The 22,100-nt window shown below is 44.1% G+C and overlaps 2 protein-coding genes across 5 annotated transcripts in view; both read right to left on the reverse strand.

Annotated features, from left to right (window-relative positions):
- LOC103358265 (sialic acid-binding Ig-like lectin 14) overlaps positions 1–2,260 on the reverse strand; it is a 21,922-nt gene extending 19,662 nt beyond the window's left edge. Inside the window, exons 1-6 of one of the 2 annotated variants that reach the window (XM_008283164.1) lie at positions 2,248–2,260; positions 1,928–2,011; positions 1,140–1,547; positions 646–966; positions 268–525; positions 8–113 (exon numbers count right to left, since the gene is read on the reverse strand). In XM_008283164.1, coding sequence (XP_008281386.1) covers positions 8–113; positions 268–525; positions 646–966; positions 1,140–1,547; positions 1,928–1,988 — 1,154 coding nt within the window. In that variant the 5' untranslated portion in view covers positions 1,989–2,011; positions 2,248–2,260. Of the gene's footprint in view, positions 1–7; positions 117–267; positions 526–645; positions 967–1,139; positions 1,548–1,927; positions 2,012–2,247 lie in introns of both variants that reach the window. The other variant, XM_008283163.1, reaches the window with a different exon arrangement.
- A 2,176-nt stretch (positions 2,261–4,436) lies between these two features.
- mag (myelin associated glycoprotein) lies at positions 4,437–16,024 on the reverse strand. 3 transcript variants are annotated; one of them, XM_008283159.1, is made up of 11 exons: positions 16,018–16,024; positions 14,706–14,781; positions 14,247–14,615; positions 13,856–14,152; positions 12,873–13,130; positions 11,477–11,737; positions 10,896–11,204; positions 9,341–9,440; positions 8,621–8,717; positions 8,295–8,348; positions 4,437–7,987 (listed from the first exon to the last, which is right to left on the reverse strand). In XM_008283159.1, the coding sequence occupies exons 2-11, from the start codon at positions 14,749–14,751 to the stop codon at positions 7,829–7,831; spliced, it is 1,950 nt and encodes a 649-aa protein (XP_008281381.1). In that variant the 5' UTR covers positions 14,752–14,781; positions 16,018–16,024; the 3' UTR covers positions 4,437–7,828. The 3 variants fall into 3 exon arrangements, with proteins under 3 accessions (XP_008281381.1, XP_008281382.1, XP_008281384.1); XM_008283160.1 differs by lacking the exon at positions 8,295–8,348; XM_008283162.1 differs by lacking the exons at positions 8,295–8,348; positions 8,621–8,717 and having other exon boundaries at positions 7,832–7,987.
- Between the last annotated feature and the right edge of the window lie 6,076 nt (positions 16,025–22,100).

Raw genomic sequence — 22,100 nt, forward strand, 5'->3', positions numbered from 1 at the left:
AACATACCAAAGACAAGATATGAAGAATATGAAGAGAACATTGACACTGAGAGACACACCGGCAACGACCCAGGGAAGAACTGGATGAGAAGATCCACTACTTCTCTCAAGATCTGCTGTAAGAAAGAAGAAATGATGGTCAAATACAGTATATACTGTGTATATAGTGTATACTCTATTCAGGAGAAACAGTGCAGTGGTATACGGAGCTCATAATAAATAATAAATTATACAGACATCGGATTAAGATCAATGAAATATACTTACAACTCACAGTAATGTTGACATATGAAAACAGAGACCTTCCCCTGTAAGATGCTTCACAGATGTACGGTCCAGAATGTTCTGCTGTCATGTTAGGAACGACAAGTGTGGATGATGTGGAGCTTTTGCTCAGGCTGCCATTGTGATTGTGTTTAGTCCATGCAATAAATGATGGAAGGAAACTTTCAACGCTGCAGGTCAGACTCAGAGTGTCACCCATCTTTGGGTTCCTGTCCCCGGTGATTTGAACTTCCTTCACATCTACGACACAACAGGACAAATGACACATTCGTAGAACTTCAAGAACGCTCTTGATGCTGGAAAGACAACCTTCAAACCACAAGACCATCAAGAAAATATTTTAGGAAGAAAAGTACTCACAGTTCACATTCAAAGCCAAAGTCTCCTCTGTAGATAATCCACCTGTAAAGTGGACCTTACAGGTGATCTTGGTGTCGTGGTGTTCAGCTGAAGGAGTAAAGGTCAGAGTTGAGCTGTATCTCCTTGTCCCAGCAGTCAGACTCTCAGTCTGGAAATCAGTGATGCTTCCTGTAATGCGAGATTTCTTCCCTCCTGCTCCTCTCCACGTCCAGGAGAATTTAGGAGGAGATCCAGAGCAGAGACCAGGAGCAGTGCAGGTCAGTGTGGTTCGCTGTCCGTCTGTCAGCGAGGGGACGATCACTGAGGGTTTCTGAGTGAGACCTAATGGAATAAAGTGCTGCAGTTTTACTTTCTGCCCGCAGAGGTCAGCAAATGCCTAAAATGACTTCATGTTCCATTAAAGCTCTGAGAGCACTAAACACTGATGATTCATGTTCTGCATTAACATTCTTTGCTTGTTTGTTGTTGTTGTTTTTTGCTCCAGTTTTCCATACCTTTCACAGTGACAGTTGCTTTTGGAGAGAATAAATATCGAGCTGGTCCCAGACGGAGCTCATCATGAACTCTGAGCTGATACGATCCACTGTCCGACTCCCTGAGGTCATTTATTATGATGCTGCAGTTGTTGTTCCTCACATCAGGCTCCAGCAGAGACACTCTTCCTCGATATTCAGCCTGCAGATTATTGTTGTATGACTTTCCGGCGTGAAAAATTATGTCAGAATCACTGCAGGTAGCTGCCTCACATTTGTACCAAGCTATGGTTGAGAATATGAAGCCAGAATCAACGGTGAAAGAACAGGGAATCACAACACAGAGTCCAGCCTCTCCTGTTAGTTCTCCCACAGTGGGAGTGATGCAGATTCCGGTATCACAGCGTCGTATTTTATCAGCTGATGTGCCTGTTCGTACAACAGAGGAGATAAGACAACCTTCAGTTGTTGGCAATAACAACGGCATCTAATAAGTCATGACAATTACTGTTTCAGCATGACAATTTACAACACAACAAAATTTCAAGATTTATTTAAATTGGTTTAAATAGAACAAACTTTTTCCAGAGAAATAAGTCAATAGCTGCTGCTGGTTGTACTATTAATAAGCTGACGTTGCTTGCTTTAAACACTTCATCTTTCTACAAAAATAACATTACAGTACATCACCAAAAAAAGGATTCAAAAGAATATTTAACATTAAAAAAGCAATACTTTCATCATTTTTTAAAAATATGTTAGTCAACAATAATTCTTCATGATGTTGGTATTATGACACAGCTACGTACCCGTTTGAGCATCGGTGCCTCTCACAAAGAAGAGCACGACTGTCCAGATGAGCGCAAACATCCTTATTTGATGTGTGAAACACTCTGCAGGGAACATTTCACAATCAAAGTACAGTAAATGAAATCCACTTAACCAAATTGCTGTCTGCAGGTTGACAGTTCAAACACATAAAGACATTTTGCCGTCTTCAGATAGTCTGTAACTGCCAAAAAAAAAATAAATAAAAAGCTTGGCTGACACTTTACAGGGTGTAGTTTTGTGTTGTTCTTTTAATTTGTTCAGTAATTGGACATTTCTTAACTCCTAAATCTACAGTTACCTCTTTCTGTCTCGTTCTCCCGCGCTTGTCTCTCGAGGCGACACTTCTTCCCTCTTTGCGTTAGCTTTAAAGCAAACTTTCAGGAAGTCTGCTGACCATTATTGCTCTTCTACGACTTCCACTTTTTAACACAGTCGTGATCTCATTGTATTGCATGTGTCACACACAGCATTTGCTTGGAAATCTAAACCTTCAGCCTTACATCACAAAACAAGAGCCGTGGTTGTGTTATAGTGCTTTTCTGTGCTCGACTGCACCGTTTCATAAAAGACTGCAAACCTGTATATATCTGCAGTTGCGCAATGAAGAGAGGACCAAGACAAATAGTTTATTCTCGTTCTCAGTTTTACCTACGCAGTCTCTTATTGCGAAACCGCTGCGATCTTGTTTTTATAATGCGATGTGGCAGGATGCTGTTCACCAGTTATCACATTCTGCTATAGGTCCGACTGAGCAGCTTCATCTCACTACTGAACAATAACTGAAGAGGAAACGCGTCTCCGTGCTACTTTTTATATTGTTTTTGTGTCCAACCCCGTGGCTGTGGCACAAAATAGGTCTCCAGTAAAGACCCATCTCACTACAAACTCTTGTGCTGAATATAAATCACCTTCTTCTTGTGTCTCCAGTCCAGACAGAAAATAACTTTGGTTTCTTTTTGCTGTTTTATGCAACATCCTATGTCAAAATATTGTTTCCAGCAAAGTCAGAGTGGCAGTTAAGCTGTTGTAATTTGTCTTTATGTGGCAGCAGTTGTTGCTTTCTGTTCACGTTCTGAGCTGCTGGTTATGTTTTCCTTTTAATGAAGCTGCATCCGATGGTGAAACAAGATTGCATCGTGTGTAAAATTGCAGTTGCTTGCTATGCTAAACACCCACCCGGGATCTTTCTGCGTGGAGTTTACATGTTCTCCCCGTGCAGCGTGGGTTCTCTCCGGGTTCTCCGGCTTCCTCCCACAAGGTCCAAAAACATGTTGAGGTTAATTGGTGATTCTAAATTGTCCGTAGGTGTGAATGTGAGTGTGCTTGGTTGTCTGTCTCTAAGTGTAGCCCTGTGATAGACTGGTGACCTGTCCAGCCTCCAGAGACCCTAGTGAGGATTATGGATATGGATATGGATGGATGGATGGATGGATGGATGGATGGATGGATGGATGCTAAACACCAGCAACTGAGCTCACAAGCAAGCAGCTTGGTTAGGATTCAGAATTTTGTGTTTTGTCAACCCGTCCATCCACCCCGAGCCTCACACGGAGTTGTCTGGCTGAATAACTACAGTGCGTCACCTCACTCAGTTCTTGGCTCCTGTCCTGATTAATATGGCCAGTAGACTAAAGTCTGGCCGCCCCACACAACCACTAGCAAAGCCTGTCAGAGGTACTCAGTTCTGTGAGCTACATGCAGTCACTACTATCATTCTGGCAGAAGGCAAAATGTTTTTGAGGAACCATCCGTCATTCAACCACATGCAACCGAGTAATTCTGACCAACCAGAAAACGTTGTACCGACTAAACGATTTTCTATTATTGTCATTAAAAGGTATATAGATTTTTGCAGATTCTTAAAGCCTGTGGGGATGAAATATAGTTTAACAAACTGTGGTACAAACTGCTGAGCAATAAAGACTGACCCAGAACCTGAAACAAAGAAAGAAACGGCTGGATGGACATCGTGTGAAATGTAGCACAAGAACACTTTGGACATACGAATCTTACTTGTACTCATCTTGTGTAATTTGAATTGTAGTTATCTTGTGAGCTGCTTTTTTCAACAATTAAAAAACAAAACTTTAGCAACTGGTTTTCATCAATTCAGGAAAGCTCAGTGTAATGCAGAGGAGTTCTCGTATACTTTAACATGGAAGTCTTGTCTGTATAAAGCAAATGAGAAGAGTGAGTGACCCCCTAAAAACCACAATGTGGCGATTTAAATGAATGAATGGATAAATAAATAAGTGCTTTACTAATGTCAGCACATGTATTCACTACAAATGAATTAAAAAGCCTTCGTTTGAATGTGTAAACCTGCATAGACCTCCTTTCGTGTCGCCTTAATCAAAGAAGTACAACATCAGAAATACACACAGCTCCACGGCGGCCATGTTGCTTTTCAAAACAAAGAAAAGAGACAAGATGAGAAACACACATTCACGGTTTGCTGCGCATCAATAACCGACCGTTTCCATTTCGTGATGTTTTTTTTTTATTTTATTTATATTTGCACGGAACTGAAGACAGATGAATTTGCTTGAGGCGTCAAAGACTTGTTTAAAATAAAAGAGCAAGCAAACTACATCATTTGCAGGAAAAAACCTACTGACATTAAAGAACAATGCTAATTTGCAGAGAGATTGCAAAAAACCCTGATCTGAATTATTTTGTCAATCGTAGATGTAGAAAACCAAAAAACAAACAAACAAACAAACAAAAAAACAAACCCCAACTCAATAATGATAATTATGATCACCACAAAGTATTGGACATACAAATCTGCTTTACAACACACTGTGACAAAAGATTAGACATATTGGATATTTCTACTTTTTTCAAAATAAATTAAATAAAAAAATACGTTCAGGGACAGGAAGTGGTTACTGACTTTGTGCAGACGGGCAAGTTGAGCAAACTTCCTCCAGAACAATGTCTTAATAAACAAATTAATGAGAATAGCTGGTAGACAACGGCTTCGTTTACACGCGCAGACATTTTCTAAACTTGTTTCGGATTGGAATGTCTAAATAACACTGTGACAACCCAGCACCTAGCTTTACGTATTATGTACTAATGCACTGCTTAAATTTAAATAATCATAAAATAAATCTACAGTGTTTGATTCGAGCATTTTCAGCCAAATTTAAGTCGGCTCATTTGCCGTCACTCAGCTGCAGGTAAAACATAATCGCTGCACCCGACACGTCACCAGCACTGATGAGCATCTGATGAGCAGGACTTTCTCTAACCTCCACTGCACAGCAACATGGGTTTGGTCTGATGTCAGTGAAGGGATCCCACATTCTGCTACCCTGTCATCCTCCTTTTGCTTCGTCAGAGGCAACCTGAGGCTTCATCAGCACAGTTTATTCAAACTGGCAGACATCGTTTTGGGTTCAAGAGTTCAGTTCAGCAACAGATTAAACTGCAGTGCTCCTCATAGTGCCGTTTTGCTGGTTTAATATTGCAGTTCCCTCCTATAAAAACACTGCAGCGATACAGTTTACAGCGCTGGAGGCCTTTGCCGTATTTTGTACTCCTGCGAAACCGGTTGTGAAACCATTTAGAAAGCGAGACACGCTGCCGCCGTAACGAACTTAATCCGTCATTTTAAATGAGAGGCCACAGAATGGGCAGATTACTACACTTTAAATGTATAAGGCTTAATTCAGGATGCGTGCAGAGGTCGCTTCACGTCTCCAGGTACGTTTTATTTTTCTACTATAAACATCTGTGAATACAGTTAAACAGCATCTGTAAAGGAGAGGAAAATCCTTGGATGAATGTGATTTTAGAAAGTCAATTTTCAGGCGTTCATTTAGACAATAATTGCTCTTATTTAAAATGATGCTCGTCTGTTACGGCTGCAGTGAGTTGTTGGTACGTTTTTGACACAAACAGGTCTGGAAGAAGTGGAGTGGTAACTTCCTCTGTAGGTGTATATCATCCATAACTCATGAACAGTACTGTTGTGTCATGTCCTCTGCAGTTCGAGGTTCGCTTGATAAAAAATCGGACAAAATAAGCTTCAAGCACGGAGACTACGAGGTGACGACTGGATGTGGAGTTGAACAGTAGACACACTGAGTGTCTGTGAGGCAGGATAGGTCTGACAAAAAGATGCTAGCGGTTGCATTGTGGGTAATCTGGGGTTCAGTGTTATTGGAGGTTAACCAATACCAGGAGCTAAACCCAGGACATCCTTGCTGCTACAGTTTTGCACAACCGTTTAATAGAAGTGTGATGCTAAGTTGAATTCTCATCAATGCGTGAATCGAACACAGCTTACTTTAAAATCAACCTCAGTGGATAACAACTTGCTGCATGTAAACGTTGCCTCTGATTTGACTAGTTAGAGGTCGGGGGTACTGTTTTACGAGCTGATATTAAGACAGTGTTCAGTCAGAGTGGCTGAGTGATGTGCGATGAGACCGCTTTTAATTTGCCACATCGGGGTTGTCGCCAACGTTCAGAACTTCAATGTGGCTAAAAGACTCACGCAGGGTGTTTCCTGTACATACCGGCATCCCTTTCCCTATCGATATACATCAAATTAATATATTACTGACACCATCATTATCAAGTTAGACTATTAGTGAGCTTTAATATTACATCACAGGCTCATCAAATGTCTTTGAATAGCACAACCAGCTGGCTAGTCAGCATCCCTTTTTTTTTTATTTGTCATTCAGACATCTGACGCATTCCTGTGAGAGTAAAGCATCGACCAACAGGCGAGGCGATGCTCGAACATCCCAAAGACCCCCCCCCCAGAGATCAGCGTCCGGCGATCTTTCAGCACAATTTGAACACACACACACACACATACATACATACACACACATTGTCTAAAAGAGATAACACTTCGGCCGCTCACGAGCAAGTATGTTGTGCTTTGGGTCTGTGTAATTCAGATGGGCTGGAACGTATGCGAAGAAACACATGCTGTAGGGAGAAGAAGTAGGAGATGACAGACATTTTGCATTGGCCACAGTGCAGGTAAATCCCACCACCCCCCCCAAAAAAAACCCAAAACAAATCTCAACACATTCTACACTCAAATGGAAAACTGCTGGAAAACAAAGTGTGACATTTAACAGACGGTGTGTGTGTGTCACTTAAAATTTACAAAACCTCTTCAATTATTATCAAAAGTGACGGTGGCTTTTTTTTTTTTTTTTTTTCAATTTATTACGAGAGGCTACTGAGTCACAGCACACATTAAATACAATTATGTGGAAAACAAGATGCCGAGACGCGATTCCATCTCTCGCCCTCGTCGGTTATCTTCTAAAGGATGTAATTAACCAAAAAAGAAAAAGAGAGGAAGAGGGGTTCGCTCTCAGTCGACAAACACACTCAAAAGATAAGAGAACGGAAAGCGCGGTTACTCCTTGCCCTGACGCTTCGACTGGCAGCAGACACAGTGACAGTTACGAGACAGATGGAGAGCGAAACGGTGAGACGAATGCGACACCCAGCAGTGACACACAGGAAGCAATAAAAACATGGTCGCCGGTTAACGCTGTAGAGACGGTGTACTGCAACAGAGGCTGGAAAGTGAAATAATTTGTTTAACATTGTCCAGTGGGTCTTGCTCGAACCCCGGAAAATACCAGTTTTTCCAAATGGCGGTGTAAGACGGGGCGTCCCATGGAGGAGGGGCAGCACAGGGGGGGGGAGTACTGGCGTAGAGTGGTACATTACATGAGACAAATCGGAAGGAATGAGAAACAAGGAGTCGTCGTATGCGGGGTGAAATCCAGGAGAGGAGAGGGGGGTTATAAGACAGTTTACGGGGCAGAGGATGTGTGAAATACGGGGCTGCCACTGCATCTCGCATAGCCGAGGGATCAGGGAAGGATCGCGATTCATTTGGCTTTGATTTCCGTGTAGTTGCTGCCGTCATCCCCCCTCCCTGAGGCCCCCTCCCTGGGCCTGGCCCCAATAAACTCCAGAGCAGCGTAATTCAGCTCTTGCCTCTCCAGTCCTGCCATAGAGCCCACAGGTTGATAATCCCCGTCTTCTCCCTGCAGACAGAAGGACGGTTCAGCGGCACAAAATCACTGGCAAGGCGCCGACGACACGTCAGGCGGCAGAAGAGCGCAAACAGACACCATCAAGAAAAAGATGTTAGTGGTTACTGGTCGACATACTGACAAGAAGACTGAGATGTTTCCTGTTAGTTTGGCAGTTGGTGTTAGCAATGAGGCAGCCATGCAGAAGGCAGTATTGGAAACAAACGGCAGTGTACAGAACACAGAAGCTGATATGCGAGGAGATGCATCTGTCACTGAGGCTTGTGTTTTTTAATGGGGATTTGTTTGGGAACCTTACCGTAGTCTCCTCTAGAATGGAGTTAAACTTTGAGCCCAACAGCTCTGTCTTAAGCTGTGCAAGAGTTAGGGGAGAGAAAAACAGACAGAAAAACGCAGAGAAGCGATGAAAGCAAGAGAAAAACAGTGTTTGGAAAGGTCATGGTTGGAGCTACTAGACTGCTGGTGGGAGAGATTCCTTCCATTGCCTCATTTCTGAGGTGAAAATGGGGTCTCAGCATTTATGACTTATTTTATTACACAGAAGTACAACCCCAAACAGTCTGAGAATGGTCATTCAACCCATCCTCCATCATATTCATAATCATTGACATCAGCATGTCTCACCACTTTCTTCCTCAGATTTTGTTTGTCCTTCTTGACTGCGCTGTAGTACAAAGCTGGGTTCTCCAGGACCACGTCCTGCCTAGGGTTGCCATTCTCTCTGGGGGACGGAGTCACATAATCAGACTCGGTCTCGACTGCCACTAACGCAGGGCAACACGCCAAGCCTGGGCATCCATTTTAAAACAACAAGCTCTGTCAGGTTATGCTGGAGGCCAACTGTGGCTGTGAGTGACGTGGTTATTTCATGGGTTTAGTCGCTGAGATCGCACCCACTTCAGGGGCGATCTGCCTGAGAAAGCTTGCAAATTTGGGGGTCCAAATATGCCTTGAGGCTAAAATAAAGCACCTTGGTTAAGAGGGCTACCTGGGTTGTATTTAGCGTAGCAGGTCAAGGATACAGAAGCAGTGTCAGAGAAGGGAATCGTGCCTGCAAAATATAAGGTTAGTCCAGCTCGCTAACCCACTCCACAAGGCAGCCAATGTGAACGTCCAAGGATTTCAACAGGGACTTCTCGTCGCAAATAAACTGAAATTGCACGGGAGAAATGATTCTCACGTCCACATCAATCCCACATTCACTCGTATACAATGTGCATCAGTGTGTTTTAGAATGGATGACTAGGCTTAAGTGTTTCCTTGGATTTCAGAAAATGCTTAGTGAGGAAAACGTCTACTTCTGCCTCGCATTGCCGTCTCCATTAGTTTGTCGTTCATACTCACTTCTTGTTGTTGTGGCCGACGTATCTCACTGCTGCGATGATGAAGGCTATGACCGCCACCCCTCCAATGGTGCCGACTATGACTGCCATCATGTATTTTTCTGAAAACAAATGTGATGACAGTTAAACACGAGGGCCTAAACCTGCCGTGCAGAACTGCCGTCTCCCCCTCCTGGCGGTGAGAGTAATTACACAAACACTGTTGGCTTTCCTCGATCACTTCCTTTTATAGACTGTAATCCTTCCTCTGAACACTGAGTTTCTCTTTTATCTGGAGCATCAGAAACATAATCGTTTTTTTCCGCTAAACTCCTACTTGCAGTAGCCTACTCCATCTCTGTCGCTATGGTTACCCCCCATCTTTAGCTCTGGCAAACCAATCATTGCTGGCTGACATAAAAGGCATCACTACCGGCATGCCAACGCAAATTCAAAACTCCCAGAGAGATTTAAACGGCATGATTTGGCTCAACAAACATCGTCTGATTTTGTTTAATGTGGGATTAAATGTGACATTTAAATGCAAAAGTCCTGCACTCTGGGTTTAGTTATTGTTCAACAACATATAAAAATCTTGCTAACATTAAGGCTTTCTGTTTGTGTGTCTAATTACAGACACAGTGGATCCAGTAAAGAGAAGTGACATGAGTAAAAGAAGGGGAAGTAAACTTCGGGGCCATGTCGTATTCCAGCGTTGCATCAAGCACTTTCCTGGAAATGACAGAATTTAAAGGCTCACATTGTGTTTAAGGTTTGTGAGGTTTCAGCTCCGTTACACAAGAGAAAATAGTTTGCACAAGGCAACGTGCAAAAAAGTGACGCATAATCCTGACGAGGAGGCTGCAGAGTGCCGACGGAGGGCAGCCTGAAAAGTCACTATTTGACTTTTCAAACCTGTTCTCTCAATTTGACTTTATTCAACTCCTAATGGGCCAAAACGTTGACTTGCTCGAGGTGTTAGAGGTCCATAAAAATGAAACTTTTCCACGATTCTTCTCTAAAACAAAAGCTGTCACTGCTTAATGTTTTGCTTCCTGTAAGCATCAGAGTCCACTTGGTGCAAAAGGCCGCCGTGTTCAGGAATCAGTGAAGCTTTGGTGGCAAAGGTAGAAAAAAATCAGGGAAGTGCAACGTCAAACTTGTACCTTTGTTACGACAGACACGTTTGGTAATTCCCCTCTATTGTGTCCTGTGTAATTTCCTAAAACAGCTGGCTGTTTAGCAAGCCGTGCCCAAAACGGAAGAAAACAGCGCATTTGTTTGGGTCTGTTTTCTGCCGCAGATCAATACGCATTTAATCTGTGGCAGCAGGACAATTAACTACAAGTGCCTGAGTTCATTGTAATAAAAGGACAACAAGAGTTTTAAATAGCTTTTCAATACAGCGCTATGGCACAGAGCAATAATCTATACCGGGCTCTGGCTACGCATACAACGCAGAACAATGTGGAACGTCACCAGACTTTAATGTCACGATTTCAAAAAGAAAAGGATGCTGGTGAAGAGACAGAAAGAGGGGAATTCAAACACAGCTTCATCACGTCACTTCTACTCACTCTCCTGCTGTAGCTCCAGCAGCACGCTCTCTCTTCCGTACATGTTGTAGATGCTGCAGTGGACGTTGACAGCAGGGCCGCCGTTGTCCACCCGCTCGCCTTTCTCTCGCAGCTTGATCATGCCCGTGGACGTGTGCCCGTCCGTGTGCGTGTAGAAGTTGTACCGGCCGTCGGTTTCGTTGATGGTGATGTTCAGGTCGGGCAGGTAGAACTCGATGGTGGGCTCGGGGTTTCCCGTGGCCATGCAGACGCACTGGACGCCCTCCCTCACCACTGTGCACTTGGACTCCTCCAGGAGGACCGGGGCGTCTGTTGAAGGAGGCAGTGAAGTAATGTGAAACTTAATGGGTTGTATTTTGATCTAGACGAGTTTAAAGCACATCAGGTAGCTGGTGAGAAATAATATGTACGAAATCATCTCAGTCAAAGTACTTATTTAATGGAAATAAGATGTTTTCAGACGTTCTACAAAGTGCAGTAGAGATGTTCACTGCAGATTCTCCTATATATAATACTGTCATGCTTTATCCTTTTTGTTTTACTCTTCTGTAGGGTATAATGCGTGACAGTGAAGCACTCACACTCGACGGTGATGTTGAGGGAGCTGCTGGCTCGTCCGTGCTCATTCTCGGCCAGGCAGCGGTACTGCCCGTCTCCCTGCGGCGTGATTTCCATGATCTCCAGCACAGAGAGCTCGTCGGCGGTGATGGTGCCCACCAGCTCCCCGTCCTTCAGCCAGGTGAGAGTCGGCGCCGGGCTGCCCTGGGTGCTGCAGTGCAGGGCCAGCGAGGTGCCCTCCAGGACCGTCATAGAATTGTTAACGGTGGGCTCTCGGGGAGGGTCTGCGGCAAGAAGCGAGGAAATTTGAGTTTGTTTTTATGCAGATTGAGAATATGTCTCGTGTTATTCTCACACACGTTAACTTGTTAGTTGATACGCCAAACAAAAAAGTGAACTATCCAGATGGGGTCATGCTGCTGGTCACCTAATGAATATATATATTCACTTCCTTTTAGCTTTGTTTTTGGTCTCCACCAACCACTGCTGGAGCAACACGGATGCTATTTTTTTACTCTGTTCACTTGGTAGCTGCAAATGTCTCTACTTTGCTGATTGGCACTGAGAAACTGCAGTAAACTGGGTTTTTAGAGCAACTTTACCGGAAACAGCCAACTTTAAAACTGATCCTATGAACAGTGAAGCAGAATAGTACAGATTTGGGCTGCACAAAAAATCCCAGAATGAGCTGAAACTCAGCATAAAGCTCTGTAAAGGTGAGAGGAAACGCAGATTTTGGTGATAATTCTCTATAGATTCACTACTACAAGCCACCCTGGTGTTATTTCAATAAATCTAAACCCATCTATTATGGATATTTTTAAAAAATGTACTTCTTTTACATTTTTATATATTTCTTAAATCATACAATTATAGATTATTGCTGCTTTCCTACAGAGCAGTTATCAAAATCAGGTCAAAACAAACTAATTATGGTCTCTGTCTCAGTGTTGAACAGAAGTGCATTTTAATAACAGACTTTATGTCGTGCTTTGTCGTGCATCGAGTCCACTGAAAGATGTGCACTTGACTTTGAGTATTCCAAGGTCCCAGTCTTGTGTAATTTGTTGGTACAAAACAAAAATTTGGATTCAGTACGTCCATATAGCTCAGCACATTTCTTTCTTGTCTCTGTGTATTTTTAAATCTCCATGTTTTCCCCCCATTTTTATTGATTTATTACTGATTAAATTTGCTGAGTCATTGTTCTGTGAATCCACACAGACAACAGCTGCTGCCAAGAGTCAAGCTGTAAACATTTTAAAAACACAATGCAAGCCTATGGGAGATGAGAGTGACATCTTCAGTGAAATTACTCCTTTCATTGGTTCTGACTGGCAAATTCAAGCTAATTGTGCATCCAAACTCATTTTAAATCTTCAGTGTGAACCTGCCTATGTGTGCTGGGACTGAACTTACACTTGACCGCCAGGTAAAGCGACGTGTTCATGACGCCGTAGCCGTTGTTCCCGACACAGGTGTAGATTCCCTCATTGGCAGGCGTCACGTCATCCAGGGAGAGGGAGACGTTGGATGCCGTGTCCCACAGCAGCTCCTGGTCTCCGAACATCCAGGAGATCCTGGACGGAGGGTTGCTGTCCACCTCGCAGTGCAGCGTCACAGAGCTGCCCTCCATCACCTCCGAGGAGACGTTCACCCACACCGAGCGCGGAGCATCTGCCGGGAAAAGAAAGGCAGACTTTGTTTTTAAAATTTGCAAACATTCAGGAGCATGAATGCCAAACTTAATCTTTGCAACTCCTTTCTGTCCAACTAAAAATGAAGCATGCAGATGATGCCGCTGCTAGAACTAAACAGTTTGTTTCTCCAGCCGTGCTAGCGACATGGATCTAATGAGACACTGTTAGGCTGCAGGATAGTTTATCCACCTCTTTGGTCGAGATGGAAATGTTTCAACACATCTTATAGATTCTCATCAGATTCATCCCAGACATTTGTTTCTTCCTCGTGCACTGAAAAAACGTCGCTGATCCCTTTGAGCGAAATTATCCCGATCAAATCAGCTGCACTATTTGTTTAGGGTAATTAGCAAATATTATCCTAAACCCTTCTGAGGAACTTAAACATTGGTGTCAGAATCCAGTTTTCAGGAATAGATTCTGGTGGAAATCGGGATGATCGGGTTGTTTTTCTTTACAGAACCTGACCCCCAACCTAATCCCAAACAGTTCTCTCTCTATTCAAACACTATGATGATGTGTCTGGGCCACCTCTGAGTCGCTTAAGAAAGAAATCTGCTTAGAAATTCAGTATAACTAATGCAGGGTTTCTATCACGTCAGGCAGAACTTTCCCATTGAGACTACAGAGGCTGAAAAGCATCACTGACTACTGATTGGTTTCCACAGTATGAGCTTTTTCTTAAATTTAAATTTGACTTACACTTTATGTCTAGAGAGATGAGCCTCTCGTAGACCAGTGTGGTGTTGGGGTAGTAGACCCTGCAGCCCAGCAGCTGCCCGTTGTGCATGGGCCTGGGTGTGAAGGTGAGGGTGTTGGAGAGGACTGCGGTGTTGCTCTCCTCCAGGTAGTCAGAGCTGAACTCCGGGTCGGGCAGGTAGTCCGTGTACATCCACTGGATCTCCGGAGTCATGTCCGGGCAGTTATCGGGAGCGTAGCATGTTAGCTCCAGGCTCTCGTCACTGACAATCTCCTCTGGGACGTCGATGTTGGGCTGATCTGGAGAACAAAACCGGCACAGATCTTTTGGTTATTACACTGAATTGGCCTTTTTGCAATCAACTAAGAACCAACCTTCTCATGATTCCCTCACCTAGAACTTTGAGCTCAGCATAATCTGGGTAGGTGTACATATTGGCTCCTCCGAGGTCTGCGCGAAAGTAGTATCTCCCTGAGTGCTCTGTGCCGATGTTGTTGATGAGCAGAGTGCAGTTCCTCTGGTGCAGGTCGCCCAGCAGTTTGGTGCGGCCCTTGTAGCTCTCGTGCACGACGTCCGTACGCGATTTGAAGACGACGGGTGGGAAGAGCTGAGGGTAGGGCTGGCCGAAATACCAGATGCCATGGATGCCGCGGTACGGCCTGATGCCGGACGGATACATGAAGGTGCACGGGATGACCACGCAGGAGTTCGTCATGGCCGAGATATCGCGGGGGACCCAGACGTTCCACTGGCAACTGGCATCTGGGAGAAGACAGAGGGAAATGTGACGACTATCCTCTCCAACAACGCATGATGGGAAGAGTATGTCTACCAGGTGAAGAAATGTATTACCATTAATGATCAACAGCAGTGGTAAGAGCAGCTCCAAACACCACATGGTCTCTGCTCAATGCTGGACCATAGACCTCTGAAACACACAACACATTCATCATCATAAGAAAAAAAAAAACCAAAAACCCACAAATGCTGCATGACTCAGACGTAGCACCAAACTCTAAGAATCACACAAATATAAAATCGTTTTGACATTTACCAGCTTAGTTCGGTGGTGTTTCTGAATGGCTCGGTGCCTTTTCACTAAAAACAACTTTTGAAAGAAAAACTAAGCAGTTTTGACCATTACAGCTTGTATTTTATTTATTTATTTACTCTAAAATCATCCCAGAATCTCAGAAGTTTTCACAGCCCGCAGAATAAAATCTAGTCTTTGAACTGAATCACCGCCTTAGGTGACGTTCACTTCACACGGCGACGGGGGGAAGTCGTATTCACAGTTCCTCTCCTTAATTAGACATTTCTTGAAATGTCAACAAGCAATATTCCAGTTTTATATTTCATCACAAACATCCCTGTATCCATATTCATCATCCCATGCACTCGACTGTACAGGGATGTCTCCATATACAGGTAAGGAAATACACATATAACAGTACTGAAAATAATCCAGTTCCACTAACTCTGTGGTTGACATACGAGCACAGACTCTCGCTCCACCTCCCGACACTCAGTTTAGCATATTTGCCAAAGATGAACTCAACTTATAACACCATTACTGTAAATTCTCTGAAAGCATGAGAGCCCCAGATTGAACCTAAACTGATTAAGAAATGTCTGAGTCGAAAACACATTCATGACATAAGTTAAAAACATCTTCGAAACACAATCTGTTCTCTCTGAAAAAAACAACAGGAGACACATTATGTTAAGCCTGCCTTTGATTGTTTAAATCTTTTCTCTCTTGTAATAATTAGCAGAACTGTACTGTATAGATAGATAGATTGGATTAGATATAGCTTTATCGATCCCCTTGGTTGGGTACCTCAGGGAAATCGTTGGCACTGAACACTGAAATTCAAAAAGAACAAGATCAGAGGTTCCTCCTTGTTATATTGTAGATGGTAAAGAAATTCAAGCATCCTATGGATTGTCTGTCTGCATGTACTGCAAGAAATTAGAGATATTTAAACTAATTAATGGTTAAGTTTTAGATATTTATCCATATTGCACTGGTTGCAAAGTCAAAATTAACTATACTTTTCTTTTAAAGCAATCAAAACAATTACTCATGGTTTGGTGCACACGCTGGCTTCTTTGCAAAGTTTCTCAAAAATGCATTTTTACCATTTTTTTGTGGTGGTTTTACCTTGAAATGCTGATGGTGAGAAACAGACAGAAAGCCTCTGCAGGACAGCTTGTGGGCAGCTCCACGAGAGGGTGTTCACTCACACCCGGACAGCTCGACAGCCTTCTTCTCTGTGAAGAAACAAACAAACAATCAGAAAGTAGTGACATCAGCACCATCAGGCCATGGCGTCACTCGTAGTAAGTCACACAAACGCAGCGTCAGTCAGCACCTGTTTGTCACTCGCCATACGTAAGCCCGTCCCGATGAATGAGTCTCAGTGTTGGCCGAGCTCTGACACGAAGCCAAACTCCAGTCACCACACATCATGTCATCAGTGGATTACTGTTAATATCACTGCTGTCCTAGAAATAAACCAGGAGGCGCTGCTAACTGGATTTGCTGATAAATGTCACCGCTTGTCGAGAACAAACCGAGCAAAATGGTACGATAAAGGCACACGAAGCACTGAGCATCGCCGCAGCAACAAGCCTTTTGTGTTGTTTATCTGGATTATTATACCTCAAATTTAAATTCTGAAGCCCATTTAGATTCTAGTCCCATCCACTCAGCTCTTCTCTCAATTACTATCAGTTACTGCAGTCACCACAAGAATCAACAATATCTTCCTCTTATATTAAGTTAGTCACACAAATGAGTCATATAAGGAATTCTCATTCTGCGGGTATTTATTCCATCAACGTATGGATGAGACGGTGAGGCTGATTTCTGCTCTTGAGTCTTAAAATCAAATTTCTGAAACTCTCCTCCGAACATCTGTCCAGAGCTGTGTTCCTCTGCTTTGTTCGTTGGCTATTCTCGTGTAAGTGGACTGAAAATTCAAATTAAGAGCAAATAAAACTATTTGTAATGATGACACGTAAAGTAAATGACCTCCTCATATGGCGACTATAGTATTCTGTGCTTTTAATAAAGAGTAGTTAAGGGGTATTAGGGCTTTTATTTGGCATTTTGTTTTTATTTTTTGACAGAAAAGCAGGTGGGGGACTGACATGCAATAAAGATCTGAAGCAGGCAGCATCTCAAGCTCATGTGGTCACCCTGTATTAGCTAAATTCTGTTTGTTTGGTTCTTTTTACACTTTTATGCTACAGCATCCAAACCGTATACGTCTGTATACTTTCAGCAGACGGGATGTTTCATAAATGTGTAGTTTTCAAATCACTGCACTGTCGTCTGGAATTCACCGATTCACACAGAAAATATATCAGATTTTTGTACCCGTTATTTTCCATTTCCAAAGTTTACTTCTCTTTACCGTTTCGACATGCTGACTTGAACACGCTGCTTGTCTCGCTCTCAAAGAAATCTACAACTGAACCACAAATAAAACGCAGACCATCACGCCGACTGTTACAGCAGATATAGAACTAACGCACGCAGAAGAAGAAGAAGAAGAAGAAGAAGAAGAAGAAGAAGAAGAAGAAAGAGGATTTCAGTTTCATGCCGCAGCAGCCGGCGTGTGCAGATGGTGGGCCTGAGAGTGGATTGCGCTTTAGAGCTTCGTGATTAACACATCCCAACATCCCCCCGGAGAATCCACGACCAATATTAGCCTTGTTGATAGAGAGAAACGAAAAAAATTCTGTTGGTTCGACATCGCAGGAGGCCGCGGACGTGTCAAGCCGCTCGTCTTCGCCGTCGAAGCCGCCAGACAATCGCGAATCCATCTGAACATGTAAACAGGTTCGCTCGGCTAAGTGGGCGTCTCGCATTATTCAATTTGCTCCTCGTCCGCAAACCCGCGATGACTGAATGTCTCGGCCGCTCGGGAGCAGCGGAATCCAGTTGCGAACGCCGTCGTCGCCTTTTAATGTTGATGTGACGGACTTGTTGGCAATCATCTCCGCAGCCAGCAGATAGATACGGAGCAGCATTATCATTCATTTGAAGCTGGTTTCTGGCCACCTGGTGAACGTAAGCCCGGCATCCGCTCTCTTCTAGCTCCGTGCTTTTCTTTCTACCAACTCCTGAGGGAAATAACTCTTCAGTTCCTAAATGCTCCACTATCCACAATGTTCACCAGCTGGATGCAAAATGTGTCTGTCTGCTGTTTGATGCTGAGCGAGTGCTGCGCGATGGGTTTTTTTGTTGTTGAGAGAAGCTGCCTGCTGCAATGGAAAACAATGCCACAGTGAAAGTGAACCAAGAGCAAAAGTAGAGGATTTTTTTTTTTACTTTAAACAACCCCTTTCACTGTTTTTTCGAGCTGCTTTCGAGGGGTTACACTTCGAGGCCCGTCACGGCACACTGCTGGCTGTGACAGTTCCAACTTTTCTCCAATGTTGCGTCAAGCTCAACCATCTGCACTGCAACAAAAGGCCAAGAGCCAGGCGAGTGTGTCAAGGGAGAGAGGCCATGCATCAGCAGCAGCAGCAGCAGCAGCAGCAGGAGAGAATAGAGCCGAGCAGCCAGGCAGGGCCACTGACACCACCACCGACTCCAGCAACAACGGGCCCCATTGATGGTGCAGACAAATGGCTGGCACAGAGCACACTGCATACGTGTGCACGCTTACACACACACACACACACACGCGACACACACACACACAGAAAACACTTGCCTCATACCAGCCTCAGCACCAGGCTCCTGCTGCCTCTCAGTCCTGACTTCTTCTTCTTCTTCTTGTGCTCCTTCCCCGTTGTTTTTCTCTCCCTCAGCCGCTCGTCTTGCTCCGAATCCTAGATGCCAGACTCTGTGGGAAAAAGGACAGAACAGGGAGATAAAAAGAGATGTTAGAAGCAGACAAGGGGAAGGGGAAGAGAGGAGTCTGTGTGAGCTCTGGTTTACATGTGTCGTGGGCAGATCTGAATATGCGTTCAGGCATTTGTAGAGCTGCTCTTTGGCCCACTCGGCATTCCTTTCCTCTGTGCCACCATTTCCCTGAGCTGTCCCATGTTGTCTTTCATGCATCGAACTCCCGAGCCCGGATCATGCTTCCACCTCGCAGGGCGAAGCAAAGCATGTTGACATTAGCTGAACCTCTTCATGCTGCTCGGTACCCGAGACGCAAGGGCAGGAGCTGTGTGGGGAAGGGAGGATGACTCACTACCACTTCAAGTAAGGCTGCTTTGGAGCAACATATGACGAGTAGGAGGAACTTAGAACTTGCGAGATGAATATGGTTATGTAAATTACAGATTTACATTAGTTGGATACAGATTTTTGAACCGTAGAGCTCATTTGTTTGAAATCGCGACCCCAAAAAGCGTATAAATCACACAATTCAACCGGAGGAAGTGTTCGAATCTGAAGCCACGTCTGGATGTAATTCCAGAAATGAAAAAAAAAAAAAGGCTCCAGGGCATGATAATTGATCTTTCTAGCCGTATGCAGATCTAATATTTCCACTGGTGAGGAATGTTTGTAGGTGGGGAGAGAACAAGCATGGATCCAACTCAGCGGTCCACCTAGTTTACATATAAATACAACAGAGGCAAGTTGTCTCTTCAGTGAGGAAGTTTTTTCCCACTCTCATTGTTACATGTAGAGTGAGTCAGTGTGTCCAAAAGCCATTAGGCCACCAGCCAAGTGATGGCACCGGCCGAGCTGTGGATAACCTCAAGGGAATCCCTCCATAAACAGTCTGGAGACGAGCTGAAGGAGAGAATGTTGCATTGATGCTCCGGAGCCGTGTACAAATGAATACGTAGCGTGCCATAACCCCCCCTACACGCACATGCACTGTGAGGAATGCCAACACACTCCTCAGTGTGGGGAGTGCAGCTATGTGAAATTCCTCGGCACCCCCTCTGCGCCGCTCGTAAACGAAGCTTACGCCTTTGTCCGGCTGGGACTGTGGTCATTGTCCATACAGTACATGTGCATTACATGTGTGAGAGCAGATCCATATAACATGTTTGCTTCTTTGGTAGTGGAGAGAACTTAACACGAGTCTGGTTTAAAAGTCAAACATACGAGAAAAAAAAAACACAATACATGTAATGAAACAGCACACGGGCGCACGTTCATCTCATCTTTTCGTCGCCTCGTGCAAAAGATCCTTCCCTAATATCTGAGGCAATCAAACTCCAGCGTAATCACTTATTCCACATCACACTTCAGGGATACAGATGCTAGCAGAACAATCAGCGCTGCTAATTCAGGCCACAACACCTTTTATGAGTCATTTTACATTATTGAAATTGCTCACACAAACCAAAAAGGCTCACACAAACAAACAGCTGTGCCAAGAAGAACATTTTCATTGTGAATATCGTCTGCGGCTCGTGTATAAGAGCATCACCGAGGCTCTTGGATGGAGAAGGGGAGTTGGGGGAGTTGGGGGGGTTAGATAAAAGAATGGGAACCTTGTATGCAGAACACTGCCCATTGTGCGAGGGAGAAACTGGAGGAATTTTTTTTCCGGAACAGGCCCGCTCACAGCTTGCGCTTTGCTGCTTGCCTGTGACGCGCGTTGATCCACCACAAGCTAAGGCTCCCACTAAAATACTCAGAGGAGCAGATGGTCTTAAAACATGACTGCTCCCCCTCCCACACATGGCGCGCTGAGCTGTGATGAGCCCAGCGCACCACACACACACACACACACACACACACACACACACACACTCATAGATACAAGATACAAACATAAACATGCAGATATGCCAACATCCAGTCACACAGTCTGTCCAAGGTACTGCAGAGAGTGTTGGCATAAATAAAAGTCTGGACATTGAAAAAAAAAAAAACCTAAACCAAAAACCTGTTTCTTACATCTAACGCTCTGATGTGTAATTTTCCGGCCTATAATGTAATGCATGTATAATATATTTGGTGATCTTCGCAAACCCTATGCATTTTTTTTACTCTTGCCACTGTTACGCGACGGTTTCATCCGCAGCCTCTAAGGCGAACTTAGACTGGAGGTGTTATTTTTCATATCAGAAAGGTGAGAAACCACAAAAAGTTGACTTCCGTGTTGTTCTTGCACGGTTCTCGGGGCATTAAAAACCCCACATATGTGTTGAGTGTTTCGATTTGAACCATTTATGTGACACGTTTGGTTTGAATAAGTCCAACAGATATGGATCCAATTATTAAAAACAAGCATCAGTTGTTGTTTTTTTTAAAAAAAACTAAAAGCATGAAATTAAAGTGAGCTCGAGTAGGCAAATCCTCCAACATAACAAGAAACCAGGAGCACCAGGAGCTTATGTTTTTCGTCGCTACCTGGCAAACCCAGCCACTCTGGCAATCCCCATCCCAGTGGGCAGATGGTGAGCCACAGGCCTTCTCCCTCGTAAGAGAGCGCTCTCTTCCGCTCCGAACAAAAGGGGGCGACAAACAGAGCCGTCACCTGTTCAACCGCACAGAAAAATAAATTGTGGGCCCCCCCCTGTACCGTCCCCAAACCCCACAGCTTCCTAAAACTCTCCACTTGACTTAATGTTCCAGACAGGGAACGCGAGCACAAACCACCACGGATCTGGATGTGGTGAAATCTGGAAGGATGACAAATCTTTTGTGCTGAAAAACTGCTCCGATGGGAGGCGTTGTCATTCTCCGAGGATGATTCATCGGCTGTAATGTATCGTAGTTAAAAGCTTGCTCTCCGTGCTGCAGATCTTTTTTTTTTATCAAAGGGCTAATCAGACAGAGAGACTTGCAGCGTATGTCCATGAATTCTCATGGGGTAGTTATAAGTAAAGGTCAGAACGAGATTAGAGCTTTTTGGCTCTGTGATCGCGAAATTCAATAATTGGGGCGATAATTAAAAATGCAAATTATACCGTTCCCCACTGCTCCACCGCCACTCAGACTTTTATGAAAAATACACTGCAATAAACTTTCCACTTTTCTCTCCCCCCTCCCAACAAAAAAAGAAAATAAAACAGGCAATTGCAGATGCGAAGAATCACTCTGGCTTTTGACAGTGTCATTAAAGAAAACATATCTTTCCCTTGACTGAAGATGCAAACCGCTGTTAAATCACTTGTAAAACTGTTTTGCTTGGCTATGTAATCAGAGGCTCTTCTACCTGGCATCACATGTCTGTTTAGATGTGGTAATACGCTCTGGCAATTACAGGAACGGCTCAGCGCTGATGGCACAGGCACTGAAATCTGTCCAGTAAT

This window comes from Stegastes partitus, unplaced genomic scaffold, assembly GCF_000690725.1.
Source record: "Stegastes partitus isolate 25-593 unplaced genomic scaffold, Stegastes_partitus-1.0.2 Scaffold300, whole genome shotgun sequence".
Taxonomy (NCBI): Eukaryota; Metazoa; Chordata; class Actinopteri; family Pomacentridae; genus Stegastes; species Stegastes partitus.

Excerpts from the sequence above, each read along its gene's own strand:
- mag (XM_008283159.1), bottom strand. The coding sequence starts at position 14,751 with ATGTGGTGTTTGGAGCTGCTCTTACCACTGCTGTTGATCATTAATG. Across the intron at positions 9,441-10,895 it reads GCTGGAGCTACAGCAGGAGA|AAAAATACATGATGGCAGTC; the intron begins GTGAGTAGAAGT and ends ATTTGTTTTCAG. Across the intron at positions 7,988-8,294 it reads CCATTCTAGAGGAGACTACG|GGAGAAGACGGGGATTATCA; the intron begins GTAAGGTTCCCA and ends TTCTGTCTGCAG.